This window comes from Acipenser ruthenus, chromosome 18 (genome assembly GCF_902713425.1).
Source record: "Acipenser ruthenus chromosome 18, fAciRut3.2 maternal haplotype, whole genome shotgun sequence".
Classification (NCBI taxonomy): Eukaryota; Metazoa; Chordata; class Actinopteri; order Acipenseriformes; family Acipenseridae; genus Acipenser; species Acipenser ruthenus.
In genome coordinates this window covers 21883796-21910675 of record NC_081206.1, presented here as the reverse complement: position 1 = coordinate 21910675, position 26880 = coordinate 21883796, and the positions used below count along the sequence as shown (strand labels likewise).

Here is a 26880-nt window from a genome sequence, read left to right as displayed (position 1 = left end):
ATGACTGCCTCCCTTAGCAGATGCTCCATTATCCAAATTGGAAACGTGGTTCAAGCAGCAGAGAAACATTCAGGAGCTATTAAATGCTTGAGTACAGGCCAGTTCAGAAAGGATACTGGTACGGGGGCTGATGCTAGACTGCTACTGTTGCGAGGAGAAAACAGTAACAAAAATAAATATTTGGCTCCTGTATTCTTCATGTGGTATTTCACCTTAAATAGCTTTTTTCCTCCACTTGCTCATGTCAGGGGAACTCAGGGGTGTAAACAGGCAGCCATACAGAGATGGAAAAAGAAGACCTGAATGGTTTTTGAGTATTCAAAGAAATATGCTGAAACAATGACTCCATTCACAAAGCTTCAACTCATGAGTCATTTAAAGGCTGTTTATAAAGGCTGTTTTGATGAATAAAATAGTCTTCTATTTATGTAACAGAATACAGAACAGTTTCATGAATATCCAACCTTATATAACTAATTACGACTTCAAATAACTCATTCAGTTATTGTTTCATGGAAGGTAACACAAAACACTATGATAAAGTTATGGGCGATATATAGTCAGACGGTTTTCAATCAAAGTATTTGTATCTTGTATTGACTCAAATAATATTAATTCCATTAACTTGTGACTCAGTTTTCTTTTCTTTTTTATTTTTTTTACTGCTCAATAAAAATAAAATCAGCAATCTAGATGAGATATCCAGCTTGTTTTCAAGCTCAGATTTGATCTGTTGAGTGCTGATAAAACTACTTTTAAGCAGGTGTTTCCTTTCAGTACAACAAACACCTACTAAATAAACCTTTATCTCACCACAGCTGAACAACTAGGTAGAAGATACAGGATCTCGAGCAGAAACAGGATGCTGCATCTCAAATGTGCTACCATTGGGAAATTAGGCTGAACCATCCCAGTTTAATATATGATGCCTTATCTATGTCATCTTCTCCTTCGATTTAATAAAGATCTTAAATAATATATTATAAATGGGGATGGCAGGTGGTGGAGTGGCTACATTCTGCCTTTTATGCAAAATCCCCCAAAAAAAGAAACGTTCATAATTACAGATTTATAAATACCCCACTGTTTTTCTTCTGTGTCCGACAACCCACGTTTTAGACATTATCGATGCCCTGCTTGTCTGCTTACCCTCTTAGATGCCCCTGCTACACTACTTTCACCTGGGCAGAAACAACAAACAAATTGAATCTTATTGCATGAAGCAGCAAATCCTCTGCCTTTACCACCAAACCTGCTGCACAATTAACAGGTTTCAATGAAGAACACAAGCCAGTGCTGTATTTTGTGCGCTTTTCAAAAATATACACCAAAAATGAAGAACCCTATTATTAAGGATCTCGCTTTAATGTATATAAAGGTCCAGGCAGGAAGAACCCCACTGTTTCTCACTCTTGCTCACTTTTTTATTTATTTTTTTAACAGCGGGTTAGATTTATAATGAATAGTTTTCTGCTTTCCTCTGGGGGATTTCACCAGTAATATAATGATCCTCATAACTACCGTCAGGCTTTTAGCACTGTTGAGAGGTGAAGAGATCCCTCAGTCTGAGGATATCATCAAAGAGACATTAAAAATGACTTTAGATAAGCAGATTCAGGCCTAACATATAGTTGGATAAATGACTTCTTGTTTTGGTTCTGCCATTTTAGTAAGACCATCATCTTGACAGGCCCTACAGGGATTGAAAACTTAAAAAATGTTTGTACTACCCCTTTACAATTTTCACTTTACTGTATGGTACCACAGTTGCAATAAAAGGCAGACTAGACCAATTAACTAATTAATTTTACCCCCATTTATTTAATCTGCTGGTTTAGGACAAAATACCAAACAGTAATTCTTAAAACTTTTAATTATAAGTCTATTCTGTCTATTCTGCAATATTATTATAAATAACCCAAAATAGTTATCTCTTTTAAAATGCTTACAGCATCAAAAACATTAACCTCAAGATAAAACTATAATAACTAACAAGGATAAACTTTATATTAAATAATGATCCAAAGGGACTTGGTAGAACTTTCTGTCACTGGAGTTAGAACTAAAACACATAGAGTGATCAGGAACCATGAATCAGCAATATAGATGCAAATAACCATCCTTGACTGAAGACCAGGGGGACCTGTCATAATACTGCTAGTGCCAATCAGAGCTAAGACATTTCATATACTAATAGCACTGTGTAATGGTTCATAAAATTGATACCAGTTATGGTATGTCAAAAATATAAAATGCAATGTGACAGAGATTTAAGATCTCTTGCCTTCATTTATTTAGAGCCCAAGGGGACCACCCCTCTGAGGGGGAAAGGGGTCAGCCTCCTTGCCCACCCAATTCCTGACCTCTCCTTTTAGGAATACACAGTACAGTACCCTGCTTAATTGAGGACACCAAATAAATGTCACTAAACCAGATTTATGCACAGAGGGTGAAATGTTAATGTCTCTACTGTGCACTGTAATTGTGACTTCTGTGTGTGGTGCTTCTAAAGTGGGCCACAAATCCCACCTGTCTTGAAAATACACCTCTTAATCAATAATCTGCAAATGTTTATAACAAACATGATTCAAGGAATTTATGTTGTTTCTAGTTATTTTAGAAAAAAAGCTAACCCAAGTGTCAAGGTGACATTATTTATATAGCATGGCAGGTTCCTGCTATTGCGGGAAGCAGGTAAACCTTGATTCCTGAAGTCTTTTCAAATCAAGTCGATGTTTTAAATATAGGCTTGGCGTAGTTCTAGGGGCTCAGCTCAGCTCACTACACTAATCCTATTAGTTCCTCAACCTCTATAGTCCAGGCTCACCTTCCACTACTTGTTCTGCAAGTCTTTCTCCTCCTCCTCCCCACCTCTTCCTTTGCAACTGTATCTCCCTTCTGGGGGTCGGTGGTCCTCCATCACCCGGCCTTAGTGACCTCTGACCGACGTCGGAGGTCGCACCTCAAAACGAGGGCAGCTCCTATCGGTCCAGAAGGCGAGATCCTGGGCCAAACATTCAATCATCCCACACTACACTTTACATCTTACAATGCTGAATTTTATTTCCAGGACCTAAACTGAAAATACACGAAGGATTAACCCAGCAGGAATAAGGTAGCTCCAAAATGTGAGGGTAAGGTAAAATTGTTTATAATTGAAAAAGAATGCATGTACCACATTATGATACTTGAAGGTTCAATTATGATACTTGATCTTTAACACAAGTACTGAACCATACAAGTATTCTAATTGAAAGGAAGTAGTTTGTTGAATTGTGATGGGATTCCTGTATTGTTTTAACATGCTTTCTGTTGGTGCACTGTTATGAAAGCTACTTCTTATATCTTCCAAGAAGATTCAATTCTATTAAATTCCACCTCTTCATTAAAATACATAACACACACTCTGCAAATACTCCCAGCGGCACTGTTATAATGAAAGTGAAGTATATTTGTCATTGTGATTAATAAACCAAATGTAACTAATAAGTTAACATGTGAAAAGAAATCCTGCCTATCACTATCGCACACATGCAGAAAAATGAGTTGACTTACAACACAGATGGTAAAAACACTGCAACGTTGGCACTGCATTACAATACATGTCATGCTGATAAATACAGGACCTCCGTCTCCAGTGCTATAGTATACAGTCTGTCAGTACTCTTCTATGGAGTTTTGTGATAGCTGGGAAGGAGATCTTATGGGGCCATTGAGTTATACAACTGGGTCTCTATAAAAAAAGACAGCGATCCTGAAACGGTTTCTTGCTGGGACCCCCTGTGCAAGGATGTGGGGCTGCTGTGACACCCCTGTGCAATAAAGCCAGTACTATTATATTATAGCATTATAGGATGGTAACCATATAGGTCTGTGGGAATATCCTTCACAATACTCTGCATTCTGAATACATATTTATTTTAAAACATCAGCAACTAGTCTAATCAAGAAGCACCTGACAACCATACACTCACTATATATCCTCTATTAAAATCTGATGTCTTATCCAGTGTGTGTATGTGCCAGAGCTCATTTAAAATGACTTTCCTTTTAAATGTGGAATGCTAATAAGCCTTAAGGTGTTTCTTATAATATAAAACACACAGCCTCCTCAGAAGCAGAACTTGCTCTTTTATTTCAAAGGAACAAGCAGGGGTGAACATGGTGAGGAAAAGTTCAGATGTTATTGGTGCCGAGTGTTTTGCTCAAACAGTGTCTCTTATTGATTTCAACCACTGTCTGCTTCCCAGCTATCACAGTCTGATTCAGTTTATTTTTTTATTTATTTCCCTGCCTGACTGCCAGCCTGCCTGTGGGAAAGTATAGTGTATCCTGCCACCTCCTGTTAGCAACTATGACAGGGATGATGCCTCAACCCAAGACTGCTCTTCCTTTATAGGCTCGCTTTCATCTCTCGGGTGACGTGCTCCAGTAAAACAGGATTATCTTGGCTCTGTTACCTCAGAGATCGAGGGGAAATCATAAAGGACCATTCAAAGCTACCTTGGCTGCATATGAAGTTTTAAACTTACGTAATTTTATGCTAATCCCTGGTATGTTAGCAACTTGAAACACGCACATGCTTTGTTCTAAAGTGTTAATCCACACAGACCTCATTAGAGGAAGCCTGTCCAAAGCTTAGGGCCTATCTGTTGCTAAGTAGTCTTGTGCCATTTGTTTATGTTTGCTTGTTTGTTTGAGATAGTACTTTCATGTTATTCTTGAGGTGTGATTTAAAACATTTCTGGCTTATAATACTGGCAGAAACTCAACAGTGCTTACCATCTGTCAAAGCCCAATTTCTTTTAAAATAAATACAACCAATTCAAAATGACAAGTCACCAAAAATAAATCAAAGTAATAAGAAATAACAAGTGGAAATGATATTATATCTGTGGTCTGAATGGACAAAGCCATCACAAAACCAATTGGCATACAAGTAAAATGAGGCAAGCCCATGAAGGCATGAGTAAACTGCTCCTTCATCCCCGAGGGGGGAGTTCTTGTGCTGGAACTGAGGCTGCACCCCAAGCTTCTCTTGCTGTGTCACCAAGACCCCCATGTGAAAAAGGCATCACTTTAATTGTGTACTCTCCTGGTAAAACAATTTGTTATAAATACATATAAAAACCAGTAAAACGCACAGTACTTCCACAGACAAGCTCTCCTTGGAAAATGACTTCCAAAAAGCTGCAAGTTCCTCAGGTTTGATTTTTTACAGGCACATATATCACTTTAAAATAAATACATTAACAGATTGCCCCGGCTATGCTCCATGCACTCAACAAAGAAAATGTAACTCATGTCTATCAAGGACTCTCTCGAGCCCACAGAGCAAAATTCAATTTTAGCAACTGCTTAAATGAATGAATTCAACTGTCTCAAGGCAATTTCCCATTTGTTTGGTTGTGTTGCAGATTTGAAGTACCTACGGTACCTAACAGTCAAAATGTAGCTTATTATACAGCAATATGCAAAATAAGATGCAATAGCATATTTGATTGACCATTCTGAGTACAGTTCATTCTCAAAATTACTCTAGCAGAATTAGACCATACTGCATCAAAATGTAAACATTTGTTTCTCATTGGCTAAAAAGAGGCCATTATCTATCATTTCTAGGTCAACTGTTGTAACTAAACAAAAAAGATGTTATGCTACTGTAGATAAAGCGACATGATTGTGCAGACCTTGTTTCTTTTTCTTTTTCTCCTGGTGAACAATCCAGAGTAAATGTTGAGAAATGTATTCCCCAGTTGACTTATGACCAATAATGTGTGAGTTAAAATTTCAAAAGGCTCTGTAATATGTGAAAAATATAATGCTTCAATGCAGACAACACTGGACACAGCAAATGTAACATAATGAGTCTCTTGTAAACACTGCAGGGTATTCTGTGAGACAGCATATAGACTACTCAGCGTCATGGTAACAAGATGTTTTCCAGCTATACATACAGGAAGAGGCATGACCTTGGATAATATATTCCCAGTATTTCCACTGAACAGGTTAGCAGTTTTTATTGAAAAAAATGTTTTCCTTTATACAGTATACACAAAGGATCACCTTCACCTAGCTATATATATATAGCATCGTGAAGGCACCAATTTCTGTGGCCTAGAACTGGTAAATATATAATATGTCTCTTTATAAAGTATTTATAGTCTGTGTACTAAGTGCCCCTGAACTGCTTATGTACATGAAACCAGCTAAGAGACATCTGGGGAATGTGGTCAATTGTCCAATAGCTGAGAAAAGGTCTGAGATTCTGTCTTCCCACAGACTTGTTATTTAGTATATCGTTTCCAGCCATCTGAGAGCAGAAGGAAGCTCTTATACTCACCTGTGTTGCTGTAGAATAAAACTAACATGTTAATACTTTGAACAAAGCCCATTGTGTCATATAAGTATCCACCACACCCATTTAAAAACAATAAGTACACAGATAAACTCACAAAAATGTAATAGTACTCTTGTTATAAGACACACAATATTATGTATCTGTGTTAGGGGGTGTATCAGATATTCTGAAAGGCATGACATCTATACTAATGCTAAGAAAAAGGTGTGGAAAAGGCTTTTAGGGGACAGCACACTCTCCATCCAAATCAGTTCTGCATCAGGGAAGGCAAAGCACCTCTGCTCCTCTTTTCAGTTGTGTTTTGCCTTTCCTAGGTTAAAATGTAATGTGTAGCTCAGCAATACCAACAATGCACAAGATTGGAAATTAATACAAATTACACCAGTGAAACCACAGTAACTAATACAATAGCATCATGTCTACTTCTTAAAGAATTCAATCTCTGAAAAAGCACCACATGTTACCATGTATTAATATCAAAAAGGATACATCAAAACTGCACATGCAAGGCTGTAGTTCCAGCTCGGTGTTCTGGTGACATTAACAAAACTCAAGCCTTTATCCTGTTACAAGAACCCCTCTGTGGAATAATTACTGTCTTTGTATTATTTTTATATGTTTTTTATTTTTTTTGTTGTTTGGGAAATCACTGTATTTTGTATGCTTTTGTTTTTCTAGGAAATAAGTTATTTGAATTAGGCCCTTAGCATGTCCAAAGCAACAGTTCTGTTCTGAACTAAAAACAAAGACCTGACAAGTTCCATATCCCTTTCAATTCCACCCTCAGCTGCAGCAGAAAAGTCACCTTGGGTTTTTCAAATCCTGGGGGTGTTGTTATTATTTAAAACTTGCCAGTCAAACACAGCCACACTGTTCGACTGACACAACAATCTTTTTCAAACCTCTAAAAATGCATGCTGTATTTAGAAAAAGGCCTCATGACTGCTGCTTTGTTTCCTCCTATTGCTATGCAAATGCCTGATTTTAAAAGGGCTATACATTACAGAGGGCTGGCATGCCCTGGGTTTCTTGCAGGAAGCAAATTCTTTCCCAAAAGTCTGAAGCAGCTTAGTTGTTACACAACCTCAGCCTGTACTATGTAGCTGAAATGTCAATAGCTTAAATGTAACAGGTCAGTGCAGCGATAATTAAAATAAACAGGAGAGCAATGGTCAGGAGGACACTCATGCTTCCTGGTGCCGCTGTTATTAGCACAGGCCTGTGTTTATGATAGTGTGTCAACAGCCTTTCCTCCATTATGGTAATCCTTCCAAATGGCAATTAACCAAGGCTCAAGAAGAATCATATAGTATAGATTATAGGTTTGAACTCCCTTCGTTTACCTGTTGACTGTGTGACACAGGGTAAGAGGAGTCAATACAAGACCGACCCCTACAACCTACATGTAATACAGGTAATGCAGGCAAAGGGAACTTTACCAGGTCTGTAACAGCTCTTTCAAGAGAGCCTGGTTATTTTGTACAGACAGTAGTTAAGATTTGGGGCTAAAGGGGCCGCCGGATTTTCGAACTACCTAGAAATGGCAGGTGGGTCACTTTGACCAAGTTTCCACGGCAGGATGAAGTGCGCCCATCTGCCTTGTCTGTTACTCTGAGTGGCTGTGCGCAGGAGAGGGGGAGCTCAGACTCCGAATAATAAGTGCAAGTTAGTTCTGTTCAACTATCTACAGTTTTGTTCTGTGCATATTATTTTTACTCGTGAATTTATGCTATAAAGGTCTGTGTAATACAGTTTTATATGCTGTGTTTACTACGGTTTAATTGAGACAATTTTTAAATGTATAGCTCAGCTGTGACCAAACATTCTTTCAATTAAAATGTTGGTAACCATGGTTTTGTTGCATGTTGAATATGATAAAGGGGTTTCGCTAAATGAGACGTTTTTCAATGGCATAAAAAGTCTGTTTTTTTAGAAGCATAAAGGTCAATTTCACACATTCTCTGCTTGAATTGAAATATAAAGATTGAAAAAAAAAGTTAATTCTTTCCAAAATAAATGTCGATTTTAATCGGCGATTTGGCAAAAAAATAAAAAATCGAATAGTAGCAAGCCTATATATAACACACTAAGAAATGCACTTCAGTTTCTCCTACCTTTTTATTGCCTTGTAGCAGATGATGACCATGACCAGGAGAAAGACTAGCGTGGCACATCCCACTGTCCCAACTACAACTATCTCCTTCCACCAGGGCTTTAACAGGGGGACAGTTGATTCTGCTGCTGTAAAGAGAGAGAAGAAAAGATTTATTGTGAGAATATTCACACATTATTTCAACAGGTCCCTGTTATACAACACCAGGTTCACAAGGACATCCTTCTACAGCAAAAGACATAATGCAGTATTATTGCTGGTCCTTTCTAAAAGTATACAGTATATTTCCACTGAACAATTGCTCATGCATTTACATGCTTACACTATATATTTACTGTTTTCTTTAGTAACCATGGTTTACCATAGTTTCCAGTTGTTCACTGCCAACCCTAAGCAAAGGATGTTACCAAGCATGTTGGTTTCCCTTTGTCTTTACGTAAGTTGTTACTGAATATTTGTAAACATGGAAGTCCTAATACTAACCTTAACCTAATCAATATTAACAGATAAACTATAGATAAGTGCTTTATTAATTGTTCTGCAAAATCCATTATTGCCTTGTTAATATAAAGCATGACACCATTAGATCATAAAATATTAACAAGATGTTACATCACATTTAATTTGTGAAATGACATTGTGGTTTTCTTTACAGTATGTTACCATGTACCCTAAACTACTCTTAATAGCATATCACTGATCATCTTTTGTTTTATAACTACAGCATAACATTCCCAGAGCGTTTGGTTTCAGTTCCTTATTGAAGTACATTCTTCATACTATGTGTCTGGCTCTTCTTAATGACAGCCATTCCCTGGAAATCTTTTCTGATCATCCTGCTTCTTTAAACAAGCAATTATCTCATTTATTTCATGTTGTATTTGATCTGGTCATTGCACTGTCAGAGCGCTATGTCTGGTGTTTTGTTCCACGTCCTTTTGTGCTGATGATATTTTTCTAAAATAGTTTCAAGCTGCTTGCTGTTGCACGTGGTTTTCTGTTTGTGCTCCCAGCAGTTAAATGTTACTGCCGTTTTGACTTTCTCTTTTCATAGTTTGCAAAGGATGCGAGAGGTAAGTTTTAAACCCAGACTGCTGAGAAAACATGTAGACAGTACAGAGGGTTGTGAAGTAATCATATTATCAGGGAAATAGAGCAGGTACAGTACTGTAGGTGAATTTGTATATACATTGGAATTATAAAAAACATGCTACATACAGACAGTATTTGCATAAAATCTGATTAAAAATATACATTACTACACATGTCCGACAGTGTCTGTATATGGAATAATGATGAAACAGCACTGGTCAAGTGAGGGAATATTTATATGTGGCCAGCATTGGTTTCAGCTGGATAAGTAAAAGGTTGCCAGGTTACCAGGTGATGCTGCACAATTATTCCATGTATGCAACGCTTTTGATATTAAAGTTTACAGTTCCTTCTATATGAGTGGTTTCAATGTAGTGAGCAGAGCAGGGCTGGGTCAGCACAAGTAGAATAGCCTACTCAGGCAGAGCTCTGAATGAAAACTGAAAACGGTGTCTTATTCAATAGTGATGCTAGTTTAATCTGTAGTATAACTCCATTGCTATAATTACACCTTTAGCAGTACAACTGGATGGTTTAGGAGTATATTTACATGGTTTAAGAGTATATTTACATGGTTTGGGTGGGGTTGGTGCTGCAGCATAATTCATGAATGGCTACCTGCGCTCTGTCTGGCATTGCATACATTAATACATATTACAAATAAACTGTGAAGTAAACTCTACAGGATTCAGCATCATATAACATTTTATACAACACACTTAAATTATTATTTTAAAGTAAAAAAAAAAATGGTGTCCATCTAAAAAAGCAGTAGAATGCCTATCTAGAATGACCTCCAACCCAGTCATTGGCTAGTCAGCAAATATCCAGGGGGGATACAAACACACTGTACTGATCACCAAATAAATAAATAAATAAAGATGCATTCATATTAAATGTAACCTTTGTCATCAGTTACATTTCAATTATGATGCTGATTCAGAACAAGGTGCTAGGCTGCACTTCAATGATGGTTTTGTCCTTGTAAACATGTCCTTGGGGGCCTCCCTTCCTGATCCCAAACCAACACTATTGACTGGTGACATAAATTATTAAAAGATTCCTTCTGAAACTATGAAAGATCAGATAGCACTGATTTTACTGATTAGTGAAGGCAATCCACAAGTTCCATCATGCCTAGTGATCCACAAGTAGGCTTTGAGGGATAGCAGAAGAGTTTGACTACAGTTGTTTTAATGGTATATTCCAGTTAACTGAATGTCAAATACAGATCTAACTTCCTCAAATAAACCATAACATATATATATATATATATATATATATATATATATATATATATATATATATATATATATATATATATATATGTATACTGTGTATATATATATATATATGTATACTGTGTATATATATATATATATATATATATATATATATATATGTACACAAATATACACAAATATACACAAAATATATTATATAAAGAATGTCATTGGTAAGTTTCACAAGTTCGAGGTGCAATAATTATAAGACTACAGGCAGTTAATGGTAACAATTCAACTCAATGAACACAATACATAGATCTAACATATACTGAGGGGCATGTTTGTCAGGATCCTACTATAAAGTACCTGTAGTATAAGTGCAAGAATAGAAACAGGAAATGAACATACCAGTACCACAATCACAGCAAAATATTAGATTACAAATAGTGCTGGCAAATGTTAGTTCCTTGTTCTTCATAAATGGAAAAAAAACATTTTTAACAATGTTCTGTATCTTTGACCAGAGTTTAACACCGAAACATGAATTTTGTGCATACAATCATAACATGTTCATTAATTATTAATTTACAGCTCCCAACAGACAACACAAATTATGCATGAAAAGCCAACCGATGAATAATAAAACAGGAATGCAGGGGTCCAGTTTGAAGTGTGTATGGAGTTATTCCAGTTTGAAGTGTGTATGGAGTTATTTCAGGAGTTGCCCTATCTGGGAGGTCGGAAATCAAGTGGAGATTATTCTTTTGTTCCCCTCTGTAACAAATAAATTAACTGCCAAGGGAGAGACAATGGCGTAGTTTTAAACTTTACCCTAGAGTAATCTCAAAATACATGATCAGCCCCTGGTTTGTTGTTGAATTAATGCCCAATTTATGGCATAATAATATTTCCTGAGCATCCCCTTCACTAGTTTTTCAGTTTAATAATATCGAAGTCAACTAGAGGTAGGCAAGCTTGGCACTTTCAATATATTCCACTGTAGGATTTTGTTCCAACCAGATCCTTCATTATTGAATTGACCTAGGAGGTCAATACAATAATGAAGGATCTGTTTGGAAAAAAGTCCTGCAATGGAATGCATGGGAAGTGCCAAGTTTGCCTACCACTGAACTATATTACACAACTTTCGTAACCACTTCGGAGTCATAGTCCATATTTCACTGTCGCTTTTTAGTCCCTGCACAGTAGAAGCTGTGTACATTTGTTTACACTTATTTGAGTCCAAGGTGTTATGGACGTTGCAGAATCCTGAATCAACTGCAGGTTTCTTATGCATCAATAACTGACTGTGGTGTGCAATGTATTTCTTTGTCATTGTGTTCCTTTATCCCCTTTTCAATTACCAAATCATTATAAAAAGAAAAGGAACTTAATTCAAATAGCAACAAAAAAATATTCATGCAAGTAATTACACACGACAGCATGTGCAGTAGTTCTGAAATTACTGCTCTGCATGGGTTGTGAGGAGCATGTGCAGTAGTTATGAAATGACCGCATGCTCTGGGTGTGTTGTGAGGCACAAAGTAAAGACAAGAGTAGTAGGGGCTGGTAGAGTTGAAAGGTCACATGAGAAGCTACTTACTCTCAAATACTAACAGGAAAATATACAGCACTCAAAGAAGGATATGGACTGTGACAAACGACAGATAACCCTTCTGAATCACCTTCACAGGGGACTGAACATTTTATGATGCCTGCAATATTTAGAAGACCAGAGTTGCAGTGATAAGGGCGACTCAGAATCATATGGTAGAACTGGTTTGCAGTTATTGCTGGGGCTTTAAGGGCCCACATCCACTCTACTCGTTCTCTCCTGATCTTTCTCTGTGGCATATTTTCCTCCTCTACATCTTTTTCAACACTGAAGGTCAGCCAGCTTAGCAGATATCATCAAATCTCTAATACTGAGCAAATCCCACAGGAGATTGTTACATTGATTCTTCAGATTGCGTTTGGCGGTAGTTTAATTTCATACATCCTACCAAGGCTCCGGCAGTAGGCTTATCTGGCCTTATCACTGCGTGGGAGGGAGGGAGGGAAGTACAGCCCGGCACCAGATGTTATCTCATTTCAGGTGCTTCACAGCACAATCAGATAAGAATTCTCACAAACGGTTCTGAACATCAGCCTTCTGTTTCACCTTTTTGGCTCTGGAGAACATAATAATCAACTAAAGCCTTTGGGATAATCCGAGCAGCCTGCTTGAAGTGATTTAACTGCAGAGATTTGCATTGATTTAACTGCAGCAAAAATAAATGAAACCGGGGATGATATCTGCAGAGTTTCGTTGAACAGCAATTAAATGGCTCTGTATATGAAGAAAATAATAAATTACAATGATGAAAACATTCACCTGCATTACTGTGACTGCAGTCTAACTTCATTCCACAGTTGAGGCTGTCAGTACACTGATGTCTTCAATCATTTGTCCCACATCGATTTCAATGTTACACACACTTGTATCATTACATAACATGGCTTCAATCACACAGGGTTGTTTTGAAAAATCCATAGAAAGTTTATAATTAATCTGAAGAACGCTTATAACAAAACCCAGGTATACAAATGTGTATTCCTTATAAATTAAGGTGAATAATACTGTAATAAATTAGAATCAGGTATGTATTCTTAAACTCTTTATTAACAGATCAAACGGTTTACCCTATGCTTCTGGGGTTCCGCAACTAACACAACAGCTCCCCCTACATGAGAAGAGGTGCATCTGTCTACTTCTCAGTACAGGTACTCCCTTTACCTGTTGAAAATAACACAACAGTAGCTTTGCATGTTTGTATAATAACTGGACAAGCTGGAGACAGACAAGGACTTTCCTGAACTCCAGGTTATTCTGTCCCTATCGCTATCCCCAACCAAGTCAAAGACGTCACCAAAATGAACATCAATCGCCTCCAGAGTTCATATTTTCTCAGAATGTAGTGTTTTGTTAATTTCACCCTTGAGGATGGCCTTTGGTTATTTGGCTGTCCTCATTCATGGAATAACTATTCATGGTGTCCACTCTATTTATTAACAGAAGTAGTAGTATCATATTATCTATATATCTATATATCTGTTGTACTTCTGTGCTTCCAGACCCATATAACAATAGTAACTTCATAGCTCTGCGATGCCATATATTTTCTGTGTCCTATCTGGGTGCAAAGGGTCTGAGAGGCAGCAGGACAATTAAAGCTAACAAAGTAGGACAGATCCCAGTGCTTTGGGGTTTATTCAATTAGACACTAATCAGCTGCAGACCTGGAGACTCGCCATATGAAACACGGAAGGAGACGAATCTGATGTTTTTGTTTTAAACAAAAATTATAATAGGCATACCGAGAGGATACAAAAAATGAACCTAATTTAATCCCATGGGCTATTTGATTAAAGCTAACCGCATAGGTCAATTACATTCCAGGCTTTTAACTTTGCAATTTAATGTATATTGGGCTTTGAGGAAGAGTATTTACTAAACTTTTAACAAATACAAGCTTGATGGGCTAGGTGACACAGCAGGGCTCATTCACTAGCTTCTCATGCCAAATTAGTTGCTATGGAAGCCCCCAATTAGCAAAACAAAACTACTGTACCACACAATTTCCGGTTTCTCTTTAAGGACGTAATGGCAGGAGGTGTGCAGGTCAGGGCTGAGGAGCTCTGTCAGGGGAACCTCTCATGGCACAATGCTTGACTGTTATCCTCACTGGGATGACTCCCCCCAGGGACAAAAAGGGGGACCCCTGGGCCAAACCTAAAGTCTAAAAAACAGAACCGTAGCCAAGTCTCTTGAATTACTAATGAGACCATATGACCAAAAGCACAGGTACCAGGAACAAGCAGTAAACTGTATATACACATTAACTATGGAGCAGCAGTGTGGAGGAGTGGTTAGGGCTCTGGACTCCTGACTGGAGGGTCGTGGGTTCAATCCCCAGTGGGGGACACTGCTGTTGTACCCTTGAGCAAGATTGCTCCAGTAAAAACCCAGCTGTATAAATGGGTAATTGTATGTAACAATTGTAAGTCGCCCTGGATAAGGGTGTCTGCTAAGAAATGTAATAATAATAATAATAATAATAACTATAACTATAGACATATAAAATGTATAGCACTCCTTCAAGCTTAAAGCACATTCACTAACACTGCACTGTCATATCAAACAAGGTGCTCTCAATGCCATGCCAGTGTACTCAACATTAAAAAAACCTAAAGATATGCATTCAAATGCCTCATTGCTTAAAATGCTGATTGTATAAATATGGATAATACTGTATAACACGTGAGCGCTGTACAAGAAACTCTTGTACAGGAAAAAATTAATGAAAATGTGATATTTATCATTCTGCAATTCTTAGTAACTGAAAGTAATATAAATGTACAGAATCTTACTTACTGTAGCTTCACAACAGAGTTTTGGGCAATTTAGAGAAGTAATTATTTGTTTGATATAAGCTAAAAAAAAAAATGCAATTCAAATGCTGCTACAGATTGTGTCCAGTCCCTGCCGGTGAGATGAGATCAGGGTAAAAGCTCTAAAACCATGGCTGTAAACAAGCCTGGCTCTTTTGCATTGTGGTTTAGACACCCGCTTGTGGTGCGCAGGGTCGCCGGTATGCACCCAGTTGCAATAACTACAGTATTTATTGCACAACTAATCGTATCTCTTCTCAGATTCTAAGTGAAATAGAAATATTAAGCTTAGCCTATATATATATTTTTTTTTTAATTTCAAATGTATAAATATTTGGTGCCAGAAGGTTTGGTCTGTGCCCCGAAGATATCGGACATTCTGCTACCCTGAAACAAGTAATGTTATTTGTTTCAGTGTGTCCATGAGGAATGTGCAGTGACCTTGCTTCCCAGTCAGAAGATTAACAGATTTCTAAAAACAGTCAAAAATGCAGACAAATTAACAGGGCACTTGATCCAACTCAATAATTAACATATTTGAAAAGATTATAAAAGAGAAAAGAAATGATTTATGGTTAAGCCCTAAGCAGAAACAAATCCATTCCAACCACTTTACTAGACCATTGCTCTGGGTATAGTTTTAACCGAGTCATGTTCAATTATTTTTTTTTTAACCTGGGATTGACTCCAAAGTAGGATAAATGAGCAGCACTCCATAGGATAAATACAGGCATATAAAAGTGATTTCTACTGGCTGTGTTTGCTTTAAGCTCATTAGGTTTATTGTGTGTATTCTGGCAGCAATGGCTCATCTAAAACACAAACTGAGATTGACTAACTGGTGTCAAAGGGCCCTCTTTTATAAGACTGTATATGCCAGGCTGCATTAGACCAAAGACCACAGTGATATCTCCAGCTATTGGATTAAGGCTATATTTATACTTGTGTTAGAGGTTAACACAATGATTAGTTTCAGTTTTGCTTTTGCAGCTTTATTCATACAGTATCAGGCTTTACAGAGAGAAGCATAGTTCATTTTAAACTTGCCTTAGTGGGAAATTATAGATTCATGGTAATGAATTCGTGCACTGTCCCGACCAAGAGTAGGTACATGTGCACTTTGTTTTTTGGTTTGAAACCACTGTCACTGCTACGGCATGAGTTTATTAATGTAATAGTTATCTGGCTTAAAAAAGCATCACAACAGTACAGTCAAGTCTAATAAATGAAAGCGCAAAAAGATATTCTTTTTTTTTAAGAAATTTAGTCGTCGCCAATTATTTTACCCCGATTTTCACACCAATTTAGCATGCCCAATTATTATCTGTATCCCCGGCTCACCGCTCACAACCCCCGCGCCGACTCCGGAAACGGAGGCTGGAACACGCGTCCTCCGAAACGTGCTCCTGCCAAGCCGTCATTTTTCGCACTGCAGATCCACAGCAATGCCACCAGACCTATAGTGCCGGAGGACAACACAGATCTGGCGGCTCCGCTGCAGAGCCACAGGCGCCCTATCGGCCACAGGGGTCGCTGATGCATGGTGAGCCATGGATTCCCCTGCCGACCTAAGCCCTCCCTACCCGGGCAGCGCTCAGCCAATTGTGCGCCGCCCCCCAGGAACTCCTGGTCACGGTCAGCTGTGACATAGCCTGGATTCGAACCTGCGATCTCCAGGCTATAGGGCACATCCTGCCCTCCGCGCGGAGCGCCTTTACTGGATGCGCCACTCGGGAGCCCCGCAAAAAGATATTCTTGACACCACTGAAGCTTGCCATTGCTGCTTCTGCCAATTCTAAAAAAGAGCTAAAAACACAGATCCTTATCCTCGTTATCATTCATTTCGGCAGGTTCTTTAACTCTATCCTACCTAAAAGAATCCAAAAGAGGAGAAAAATAGACTGTGAATTAAGGTGACTCCCTTATAGTTGTATTTCCTTTGTAACAAATCACATATCACCTTGAGATCAGACATCTGGTTTTCAAGAGTGTGTGGAAAAGGGATGCATGCAACTGGGGCTGACGGAATCCCAATTCAAACTGGTTTGACCTTGGGTCTGCTGCAGATGAAAATGCCTGATTTGCAATCGCTCTGTGCGAATAGCAGTAGCAGAAATGCAACAAGGCGATGGAAGATTCGTAGCCACCACAGTAATTTGCAGAACTGCCCTTGCTGGTTCTAAGGGGCTTTCCTCGCAAATGGCAGCTGAGTCCTGCTGCAGTGCAAACTGGCAGCTCACCAGCTCCCGGCAATCAATCAGCAGTGTGCTCGTAATACAGCCTGCATGCTCCAGCTCCGACTGAGGCGGGAGATAATTATCCTGACAGGACCGCAGCAGCTGAGGTTAAGAGTCAGGTGCAGGAGGGCACATCAGAACAACACCCACCCAAATCAGGGGACCAGAGTAGACAGCTCTTGTCTGGTATGCTGTTGCAAAGTCCATATACAGTAACCTCCCCCAAAAGAATGCATGCGTTTCTAGACAATTAAAACCATCAGCCTGTGAAATGGAATGCATAGGAAAATGAATGTGGTGAAATAATAACGGTAATGTAATTTATTATAAATACAACAACATTTTACCCAGAATGACTGGGGTGGGGCATGCCTGTTTAACAGCACTATCTATCATTGTTTGTTTCACAATTAGGGCAAACGTAGTGACGGTAACACCTAAAGAAGAAAAGACTGTAAAGCTAGACAGACTATCAGAACAAGTGTTGTCAGTGGAAAGAAAATGGAACTGATCCTGTAGAAAACAAGGAGAGCTTTTTTAGGACTGATGTTAGATACCTGACAGTAATTATTAGGATTAATTGAAGGGTCTCAAACAGACAATTAGCAAGTGTTGGGTTATCTTAGCAAGGAGAGATGGAGTGGTAAAGGCATGTGAATAGTACGGTAAACATTTGACAGCTTAACACCCTTTATTTTTGGCCAGTAATCCATTTTTTTTTTGTTGTTTAATAGAAAGAGCACTGTAAACTATAGCAATACTGTAGCCAACACCTTACTTGTTCCAGAATTGCTGAACCACAGAAAAATGTCTATAACCCTGCTACACACACTCAGCACAGATTACATAGCGAAAGCCCTCAGAAGGAGTGTACTGGTTAGGTCTCAGTAAAATTCTGGACTGCATTTAAATCCCATTTTAATTAAAGTCAAAACAGGTGCTAGTGCGATTTCTTTGTAGAACAGATATTAGAACAGAACGCACATTTGACTCCCATGCATGGCACTGTCAAAAATAGTTTAGCCAGCTTATTATATGGCCTTGTAGTGCCTGAGGCTCCTTATGAAACAGAACACTGAGCCAGGAAAGCTGCCAAACAGGAAGACGTGAACAAGCACTGAGAAAGACACTGCTGGTATTAAGCAGTCCATCTTGGATTTTGCTGTATAATGCATGTATATTATCGATTGATAGACAGTCATTAACACACAAGGATTAAGTTGAGAAGACAAACTAATTTACTTGTGACCTAAGCCAGATTTTAACGCAGGTGAAACCCAGTATCATAGATCTCAGGAAGTTACTTTAAGGCTTGCACCTTTTTGACATTTATTTTTCTGGGGTTCACAAAATAGTGTATTAAATCACACATTTTTGAGCTGGTTCTGGTTCTTTATTGAAACATCAAGAAACCTGTATGAAACCCGAAGGGGGTTTGCTACTTAATGCAATCATTTTCAATTTATTCTGCTTCTCAACAGCCGCTGACCAAATGCAGCCAGGGCGGAGATAACCAAGCTAAGGAAAATCACATGTGTCAAAAACATGTGTCAGTTATATCAAGTAGCTGAGTGACCTTTGGTACAATTTACACACAGAGTCGTATGTATACTAATACCTATTCTTAAAAGCCTGGCCAGTCTGTACTGTAGCCCTGCAAGGCTCTTTAATGCACTGTAACTGCACGTGAAGTTTTAGCGCGCAGTAATAAACAAATGTGCAGCTAAACAACAGTCCACCCACAGTCTGCAGTGATGTGTAGCAATTCATGCACTTTGACTGCAGTGAAAAAGCCCTTGGTAAAGGCATACAATGCTTGACCAACACTAATGAAAGCTGTAGGAAGGGGAATAGTTGTGGCCAAAGAGCTAACTACAATGTATATACGTTTGTCAGCATTATGTAAACAGTTACTTAACAAATCATCTCTGGGGTCAAGCCTGGCTCCAAAGCCAAGCAGCCAAATAACTGAGAATAACTGATGTTGGCTTGTAATGCAATCGCACCCTATTTTACCAGTAACTGTCATTTTACTAATGGCCTTCCATTAATATTGCTGGCTTGACTGACAGAGACAGAGAGCATTAAACAGTTGTGATCAATCTCCAGCTTGTAAGCCTGAAATAAAGCCTCTCTTTAGCATCTTGTTAAACCCCTACCCGGACACAAGACTTCAGGTGCATAGTAATGGAATACAGAATACTGAGATAGGAAACATATTTGGTCCAGTTCATTTTCGCAGCCAGTTTGCTGTCTCTTCAGAGAGCCTATTGTTGTCCAAGTAAAGGAGGTCAAGGAAAGGAACTTTCAGATGCAGTCATTAGTGGAAGCTTTTATTTTATCAGGTAATGGACAAGAAAGTGCAACACATATCTGAATATCACTTCTGGCAAATATTCCCCCTTTGAAGGTGAAGCTTCTGGACTTGCCAAATATATTATATAATCATGTCTAAAATCAGCAATATCCAACTTGTCTGATGGCTTATATTTGTGTTACGCAATGTAGATAAAAAGATATAAACCATTTGACACAATAGCGTGCATTGCTAATGTTTCCAAAAAAAAAGGCATTTAACTTTTAAGGAAAGTTCGAGTCAACTTCTTGATTTAGCTGACAGAGGGCCTGATATGCCCTGGTTAAGTTAATCCAATCTTAGGAAGGTCTGAAGAAAAGCTTTTTGTATAAATTCATTCTATTTGAATTTCATTGCTCAAGGAAAAGATTTCAAGAGATATAGTGGAAGGTTGCTCTGAGTTTCCCTGAACATAACCCAAGACACTGTACTGTCTTTGCATATTTGTTTAAAATGTCTTGTTTGCCACCTAAACTGAACTTAATTTTACCATCACTCAAACTTTCTTTGTTTTTTTTAAACTTACTGTTAAACTATAATGCAACAAGCAATGCATCAGCATTATTTATTTTTAGAAAGATTTATTTAGAATAGAATTCATATAATAAGACCCAGATGAAACCTAGTGATCTGGCTCTACGATGAGGCCAGGAGGAGACTAGCCTATCTGGGCCCAGCCTGTGGGCTTCAGTAGCTTAGCAACATCTGTTGCTTAGGGTAGGTGATTACCTTGACAGCAGGAACGGAGCTCGCCTGTTGATTTTCAGTCAAATATTTTCGATTGCATTTGGTACAATCTGATGAACTGGAGATTTACGTGGGGGAAACAGTGTTTCTCCAAGTGCCAAGGGTAATTTTACTTGAACATTTGAAAGGAAAGTTTGTACTGGCTTGACAGTAAGGACAGGAGTATGCTGTGTTGTGTAACAAGGTGTCCTTCAAAGCAGCCAGATCTGAACTATGAGCTGTAAGTGCGAGTTGCCTAGACAGCCTGATATGAGTGTGAAACTCATGCTGACAGAACAGAAGTGCACATGTTGTTTTTGTTTTTCCGACTTCAGATGAGAGATTTCCCCCTTGATGGGATGAATAGTACAATAATAGCCTGGTGTTGTGTGATTGCATACAATGATGTAATTCACTGTAGTGCTGCTCTGCAATGACTGCATTGTTATGCTAGCTAGGAGCATGGGGCGGACTACCACTGAAATCACACAGCTGGAAATATTTTGTAGGAATATTATGTAGATAGTGTGTAGATGTGTGTGTGTGTGTGTGTGTGTGTGTGTGTTTGTGTGCGTGTTAGTCCAAATACCTTAAATGCCATTCAATCTTTCAAATACTGCCGAAAATAGCCAAGTTAGAAATCTAAGAATAGGATTTTTGTCTATTTTACCTTGATGCTGTTTTATGAAGAGTAGAAAATAATAATGCACATGTTCACCTTGGGATCTTTCAGCTACTGACCTCAACAAGCTATTGCAAGTGGTAGTAGTTAACAATATAATCCCATCAATCGTACCTGCTTTGCACGCTCATACTGTTGGTCTGAAATGTGCAGTTCTGAAAGATACACATTTTATAGCAAACATGTATTATCATGTATTATCTGGTACATTATGTTAAAGAAAGTTCTCAGTTAGCTACACTTACTGTAACCACTTTTGTTAAATGTTTTTTATACAGTACAGCATTTACTAATAACCTTCATTGTAAAAGAGTCACTCAAAACACGAGATGAGAAGCATTGTGCTTGAGTACTTGAAAACTTTAAATGGAATCAGTGTAAGTTGCCATTTTACTGGAAAGCATTTGCAGACGTGACTGCAGTTTCCACACCCTCAGGCTGAAGGCATTTCAATTTCTAATGAAGGGAATTGATTTGTACCGATACTGTAGCTGAGTACTGGTTCAGTACATTTCAAATTCTGCATCACATAACTTTGCGGTACTGCTCATTTTGCACAGAGGGATGACAAAAATGCATACACACTATGCTATATATATATATATATATATATATATATATATATATATATATATATATATATATACACTAACAATTACATTAGAATTCTACTGAACAAACATTACAGTCCATGAACAAATCACATATTTGAATTGGTTCATAGTAAAAATAAATGTAAAAGATATACACTTACCCTTGTAAGAGCTGGCTTTTAGGGGTTACAGAATTCTGGGGTTTTCTTTCTGGGGAATTCTGGGGGACTATTCTGTTCTGTTATTTTTTTTGACAGCCTGTGTTAATTAAGTTGCTTGATGCTGACTTCAGAGCCACATCTTCGGCTGTATCTGTCTGTTTCTCTTTCAATTCCTCAAATCTGTATAGGTTCACCACTTACTTCAAAGGCTGATCAGCTGAATTGATTTCTAGCTGTGATAGTTAATAAGGATTCAATGATAAGCCACCAAAGTACATAATGCCATTGTCTTATGGAATCAGGAATTCCAATATTATTGCATTCGAATTGCAATTACAGATATAGGCAATGGGTTAAATAACACATTATAAAATGTTCTCAATGTGCGTTTGCATTTAGGATATAAAAGTAGAGTGTGAATAACATATACACCACACTGGGGGAATCCAGTGCGGAAAATGAACTGTGAGTAACCCTTTGGGGCTTGTACCTTTAATGGTATTAAAAAATGAAGACATGAGCTGTGGTAGTGCACTGAACTGAAAAATAAACTGATGTCCATACAATAAACAACAGCACTGCACTGAAGACGTTAGTGGAGAATTTGAGATGCAGCTGAAAAATTCTCTATGTAGCCGGACGCTAATAAAGGGTTTTTAAGGACACCCTTGAAATGAGATGTACATCTCAACGGTTCTATCCAGGTTAAATAAATACATTTGAATGTGTCTGTTTGTTGTCACTCAGGTGAGTTTGCATGCATTGCTGACTCCTGAATCAGGCCTCTGATGATGAAAATGCAGCTCAGATCAAATACTGATTTACAAAATGGTAGTCGTGGTTAATTCATTATTAATGAGGGTTCAGAAAAACAAAGTCTTTGTGCACAGAGTGATCCGGATTCTGTGCTGGGGTTCAAACCCATGATCTCTTCAGCCCATTATCCAAAATACATTATGCTTTAAGACTAATATAGGATTTTCCACTTCAGCAGCACCAGCTAGAGCCAGTCAATGTAATGATTATTGATTACGATCCAAAGATCACTATTGGGCAGCCTCTTCAGGCCAAGTTTTCAACAATTCAAGATTAATGTCCTAAGGTCTAACAAAGTTTAAGATCTTGTATCACATTTAAAAGCTGATGGCTAAATGATGGCCGATCAATTAGCTCTCCCAGCAGTACCTTTAAATAACAATTTTGTCAATACAGTGCAGTAAGCTCACTTGTCCAGAATTCTAGCAGCATCAAATCAAGTATTGACCGCTATAGAAAAAAGAGACTGCTCATTACCTATTTTCTATTTTAAGCCCCAAAAAGGCACTCAATTTTCTAACACGACAAAACCTTCCGCCACTACATAATGTTTTATGCTAAACAACAGAGGATGTGGCAACCAACTTCACTCATGAACAGGTACCATAAGCTATCACAATATTAATCAGGTAAAAAGCAGGTACTTGCATTCCAGTTTTATTGACTTGTCTAAGGCTTTTGACAAACTTAGAAGTTATCTAGCCACTAGTGTAAGAAAAAAAAAAAGTTTAGAAAAGCCTAGCAACTGTGTCATGATTATTATTGTAAAGACTTGGTTTACAGATGCTTTCTGTCTGTATATCAAATGTGGCTTAAAAGCAAAACACCTCATTAATCAGTGCAGTCTGTTTTATAATGGAAATGAAATCTGTTAAAAACAGTGTTTGAAATCAGTTATGGAGTTAACAGCCCCCCTACTGTCAATGTCACACAGTGATTCATACAGTAAGCTGTGCACGGGAGATATGCTTCTAAGGACTCTGAGTGATAAAAATGAGATTTCATTCTGGCAAGATGTCTTGCCTTCTCTCAGCATCATAATATAGGACTCCCCTTCTTCCTATGAGGGAATATTGTTTCTTTTAAAGCCTTTAAATTATATATTTTAAACCTCAGTTTCTGTTTTTAACTGGTTAACAAAAGGTGGGGTTTTCATGTATGAGTTTGATGATACAAATGTTTATTTTTTGTTTTGTTTAATTCCTGACTATGAAACACATAGAAGCCTACTTTGATTGACTGTTACTGTTCCAATATTAATATACAGCACAGGACTGCCATTTATAAAATCAAACAAATACAACTGCATACACTGTCAAAAATATTTAAGAAAATAAAAGAACATTCAACTTACTTGGGAACCAAATAATGAAAGAAAAAAGAAAAGAAAAAAAGTTATGTCTCTCCCAAGTAAGTTTACATTTCTTTACTTACACTTTTTAAAAACTGTTCTGCTGAATAGATTTTACATTGCTTTTTGGAGGTTACTATATTAAGTCAGAGCTTGACCCTTTTACACTGTTCGCATAATTAGGTTTTACATACATGAATTCTAATGTAAACCAATGACTGACAATGAATCACATACATTTGACTTCAAACCAAGACAGGAGCCCTTGTGGCATTCATTAGCCTCCTATCTGTTACAGAACCTAATTTAATTAACTCTTTTCCCTTTTAATTAAGGGACCCTCAAGGGGGGGAATCCTACCCCTAAGTGCAACAGCATGTCAGGGATCATTTCAAGAGCTTTCTGTGGCAGTTCCATACTCCCCATGGTCAAGACAGACATTATCAGAGCAAAAATCCTGCTCTTCACAACTCTATTGCTACATTGTTCAACAATACAAGTATATATTTGTGACTTTAAAAATGTATTTCATCCCCATCCAGTACAGCAACTCCCCTCTCCGGACACACACATTTACCCGAGTCACACAGGTTGAACACAGGATGGAGTTTTATAGTTCATATCATGGGAAAATTCACTTTATTTTGCTTCAATGTTTCAGGGGCAAAATCTAGCCCTTATTGGCACCCAATATTTTCATGATCTCAGGCCCTGTGGTAATGGGACATCACCAGCCCTGCCTTCTCTTATCTAATGGGTATCTGAACAGAGAACCAGATCAGACACCTCCCTGATACCCCCGACGAGTAGTAGCACTTACTTGCTAAAGCCAGCAGTCTGGGGGGAGGAGGCGGTGGTGGGGGAGGAGGTAGAGGAGGGTAGGGTCTACATTGGCAGATCTGCTGGCAGCTATCGGTGACCTTCTCAGCTATGGTCCTCTGGCATGATTTCTGGAGTTCACCCTGAGTAAACTGATGGGGAAGAAAAAGAAAAGAAGAAATGAATAGCAATCTACAGTACAGGGCTATACTGAAAGCAATGCGTTGTACAATAAAGTAAGCACATCATCCATAACTCAATTATAGATTATTCATACAAATGAAGATACTGATGAATGCACCAACCGAAATGTTTCTCTACTTGACTCTTATGCTCATTAGTTTATAGTACATGTAAAAATTACCCACTTGACATAACAGTGAATTAACATAATTAACATATTGTAAATTAACAACACAGAAGTACTATATATGAGGTGAGGACTAAACTAGCAGGTATGTAATGTGTAGGCTTTTCACTCGCGGATAATATTTTTCCTAGTGAATAAATTAGGACAATTTAGTCTCATACAGAACAAGCGAGAGGATATAACCCAGTTCTCTCTCTGGTCTATAGCTTATATTGCTGCAGCAGCAGAGATGAGATAAGCAATGATGGAAGGCAATATAAAACCCAATAAAGGTGAGACATGCCTCCAATCCCCGTTTCACAAAGCTTAACAATGTGAATCAGGATGTGTGCAACATTGTGAGTTAAATATTTATCTCTTAGCATCGTGTGAGTATGTCGCTCAGGGTGCAATATCTCTACAATACATTTTAGAACTCCAAAAGATCAGAAATGTTAAGTTATTTTTATATTATAATACCAAACATTCTTGATTACAGGATGCAGTGCATTTAATCAGCAGGTATGTCAAAGTGCTTTACAATACTAAACTGCTGACAAGATAAAGTGTAAGTAGGCTTTAGGAAGGTTCAATAGCAGACATTCCACCACCCACAGCAGACCTTACACAGTGCAGTTTACAACCTTATCAAAGGACTGAAAAAAGGCTACTCTTAGGGGATATAAAAGAAGGTCAAGGATTATCATTTTGTAGCAGCTGAACCAAATTGGTACTGCCTGGTCAAACATTATGATAAAAGCATAGCATAAATCAGTGATTTATTATCCTGATTACTTAACCTGATTAAACTGGACCGAATAACTAGATAAATGAATACTTAAATATCACGCATACAATTTTACTGAGGTACTCCATGGTAAAGGAATAGCAAAGAGTAGTAAAGCAGAGTAACAGCAATGTATATTACAGACCTGCTGGCATCAATGGCTGCGTATGCACTGTATGGGCCTTGGACAAGCCTTCTGTGTAGATGTGCTCAAGGCAGTATTTGATAAAGGGGGAATACATGTGTCTCTATACCCAAAACTGCACAAATTACTTTGTTGGGGGTGTAACGATTCATCGACCAAAAGCAACCAATGGCTCTTTTTAGTTCAACAAATTGTTCTTGAATGAAGAATCATTACACGTTTTATAGTTGGTAGGGTGAATACATACTCCCCTTGACTTATATCATTTTTGACTTTTAACAAAATAGGATAATTTGATGTTATTATGCATCATAAAAGTAGCCCCTCAGGACCATCACATTTATCGTGATGCATATCGTAAGATGACCTGCATATATATATATATATATATATATATATATATATATATATATATATATATATATATATATATATATATATATTACGTTGCTGTTTTTATACCCCCATCTTCCTTGAAGGAATCAGAGCCAGTGATCATTGAGGAATGATCATGTACCCTTAGAGATCTTTCTACACACCTTGTAGACTTCATGAATCCTTATCATCCTGGCTACTTATGGTAGCTCCACATCCTTTTTTAAATTGCTATGACTATTTCATCTAAAATAATCATC

At 37.9% G+C, this 26880-nt stretch overlaps 1 protein-coding gene across 1 annotated transcript in view; it reads right to left on the bottom strand.

Annotated features, from left to right (window-relative positions):
- Positions 1–26880, bottom strand: part of prima1 (proline rich membrane anchor 1) — a 36992-nt gene that overhangs the window by 6987 nt on the left and 3125 nt on the right. Inside the window, exons 2-3 of the mRNA XM_034927456.2 lie at positions 24966–25116; positions 8476–8602 (exon numbers count right to left, since the gene is read on the bottom strand). Coding sequence (XP_034783347.2) covers positions 8476–8602; positions 24966–25116 — 278 coding nt within the window. The remainder of the gene's footprint in view (positions 1–8475; positions 8603–24965; positions 25117–26880) is intronic.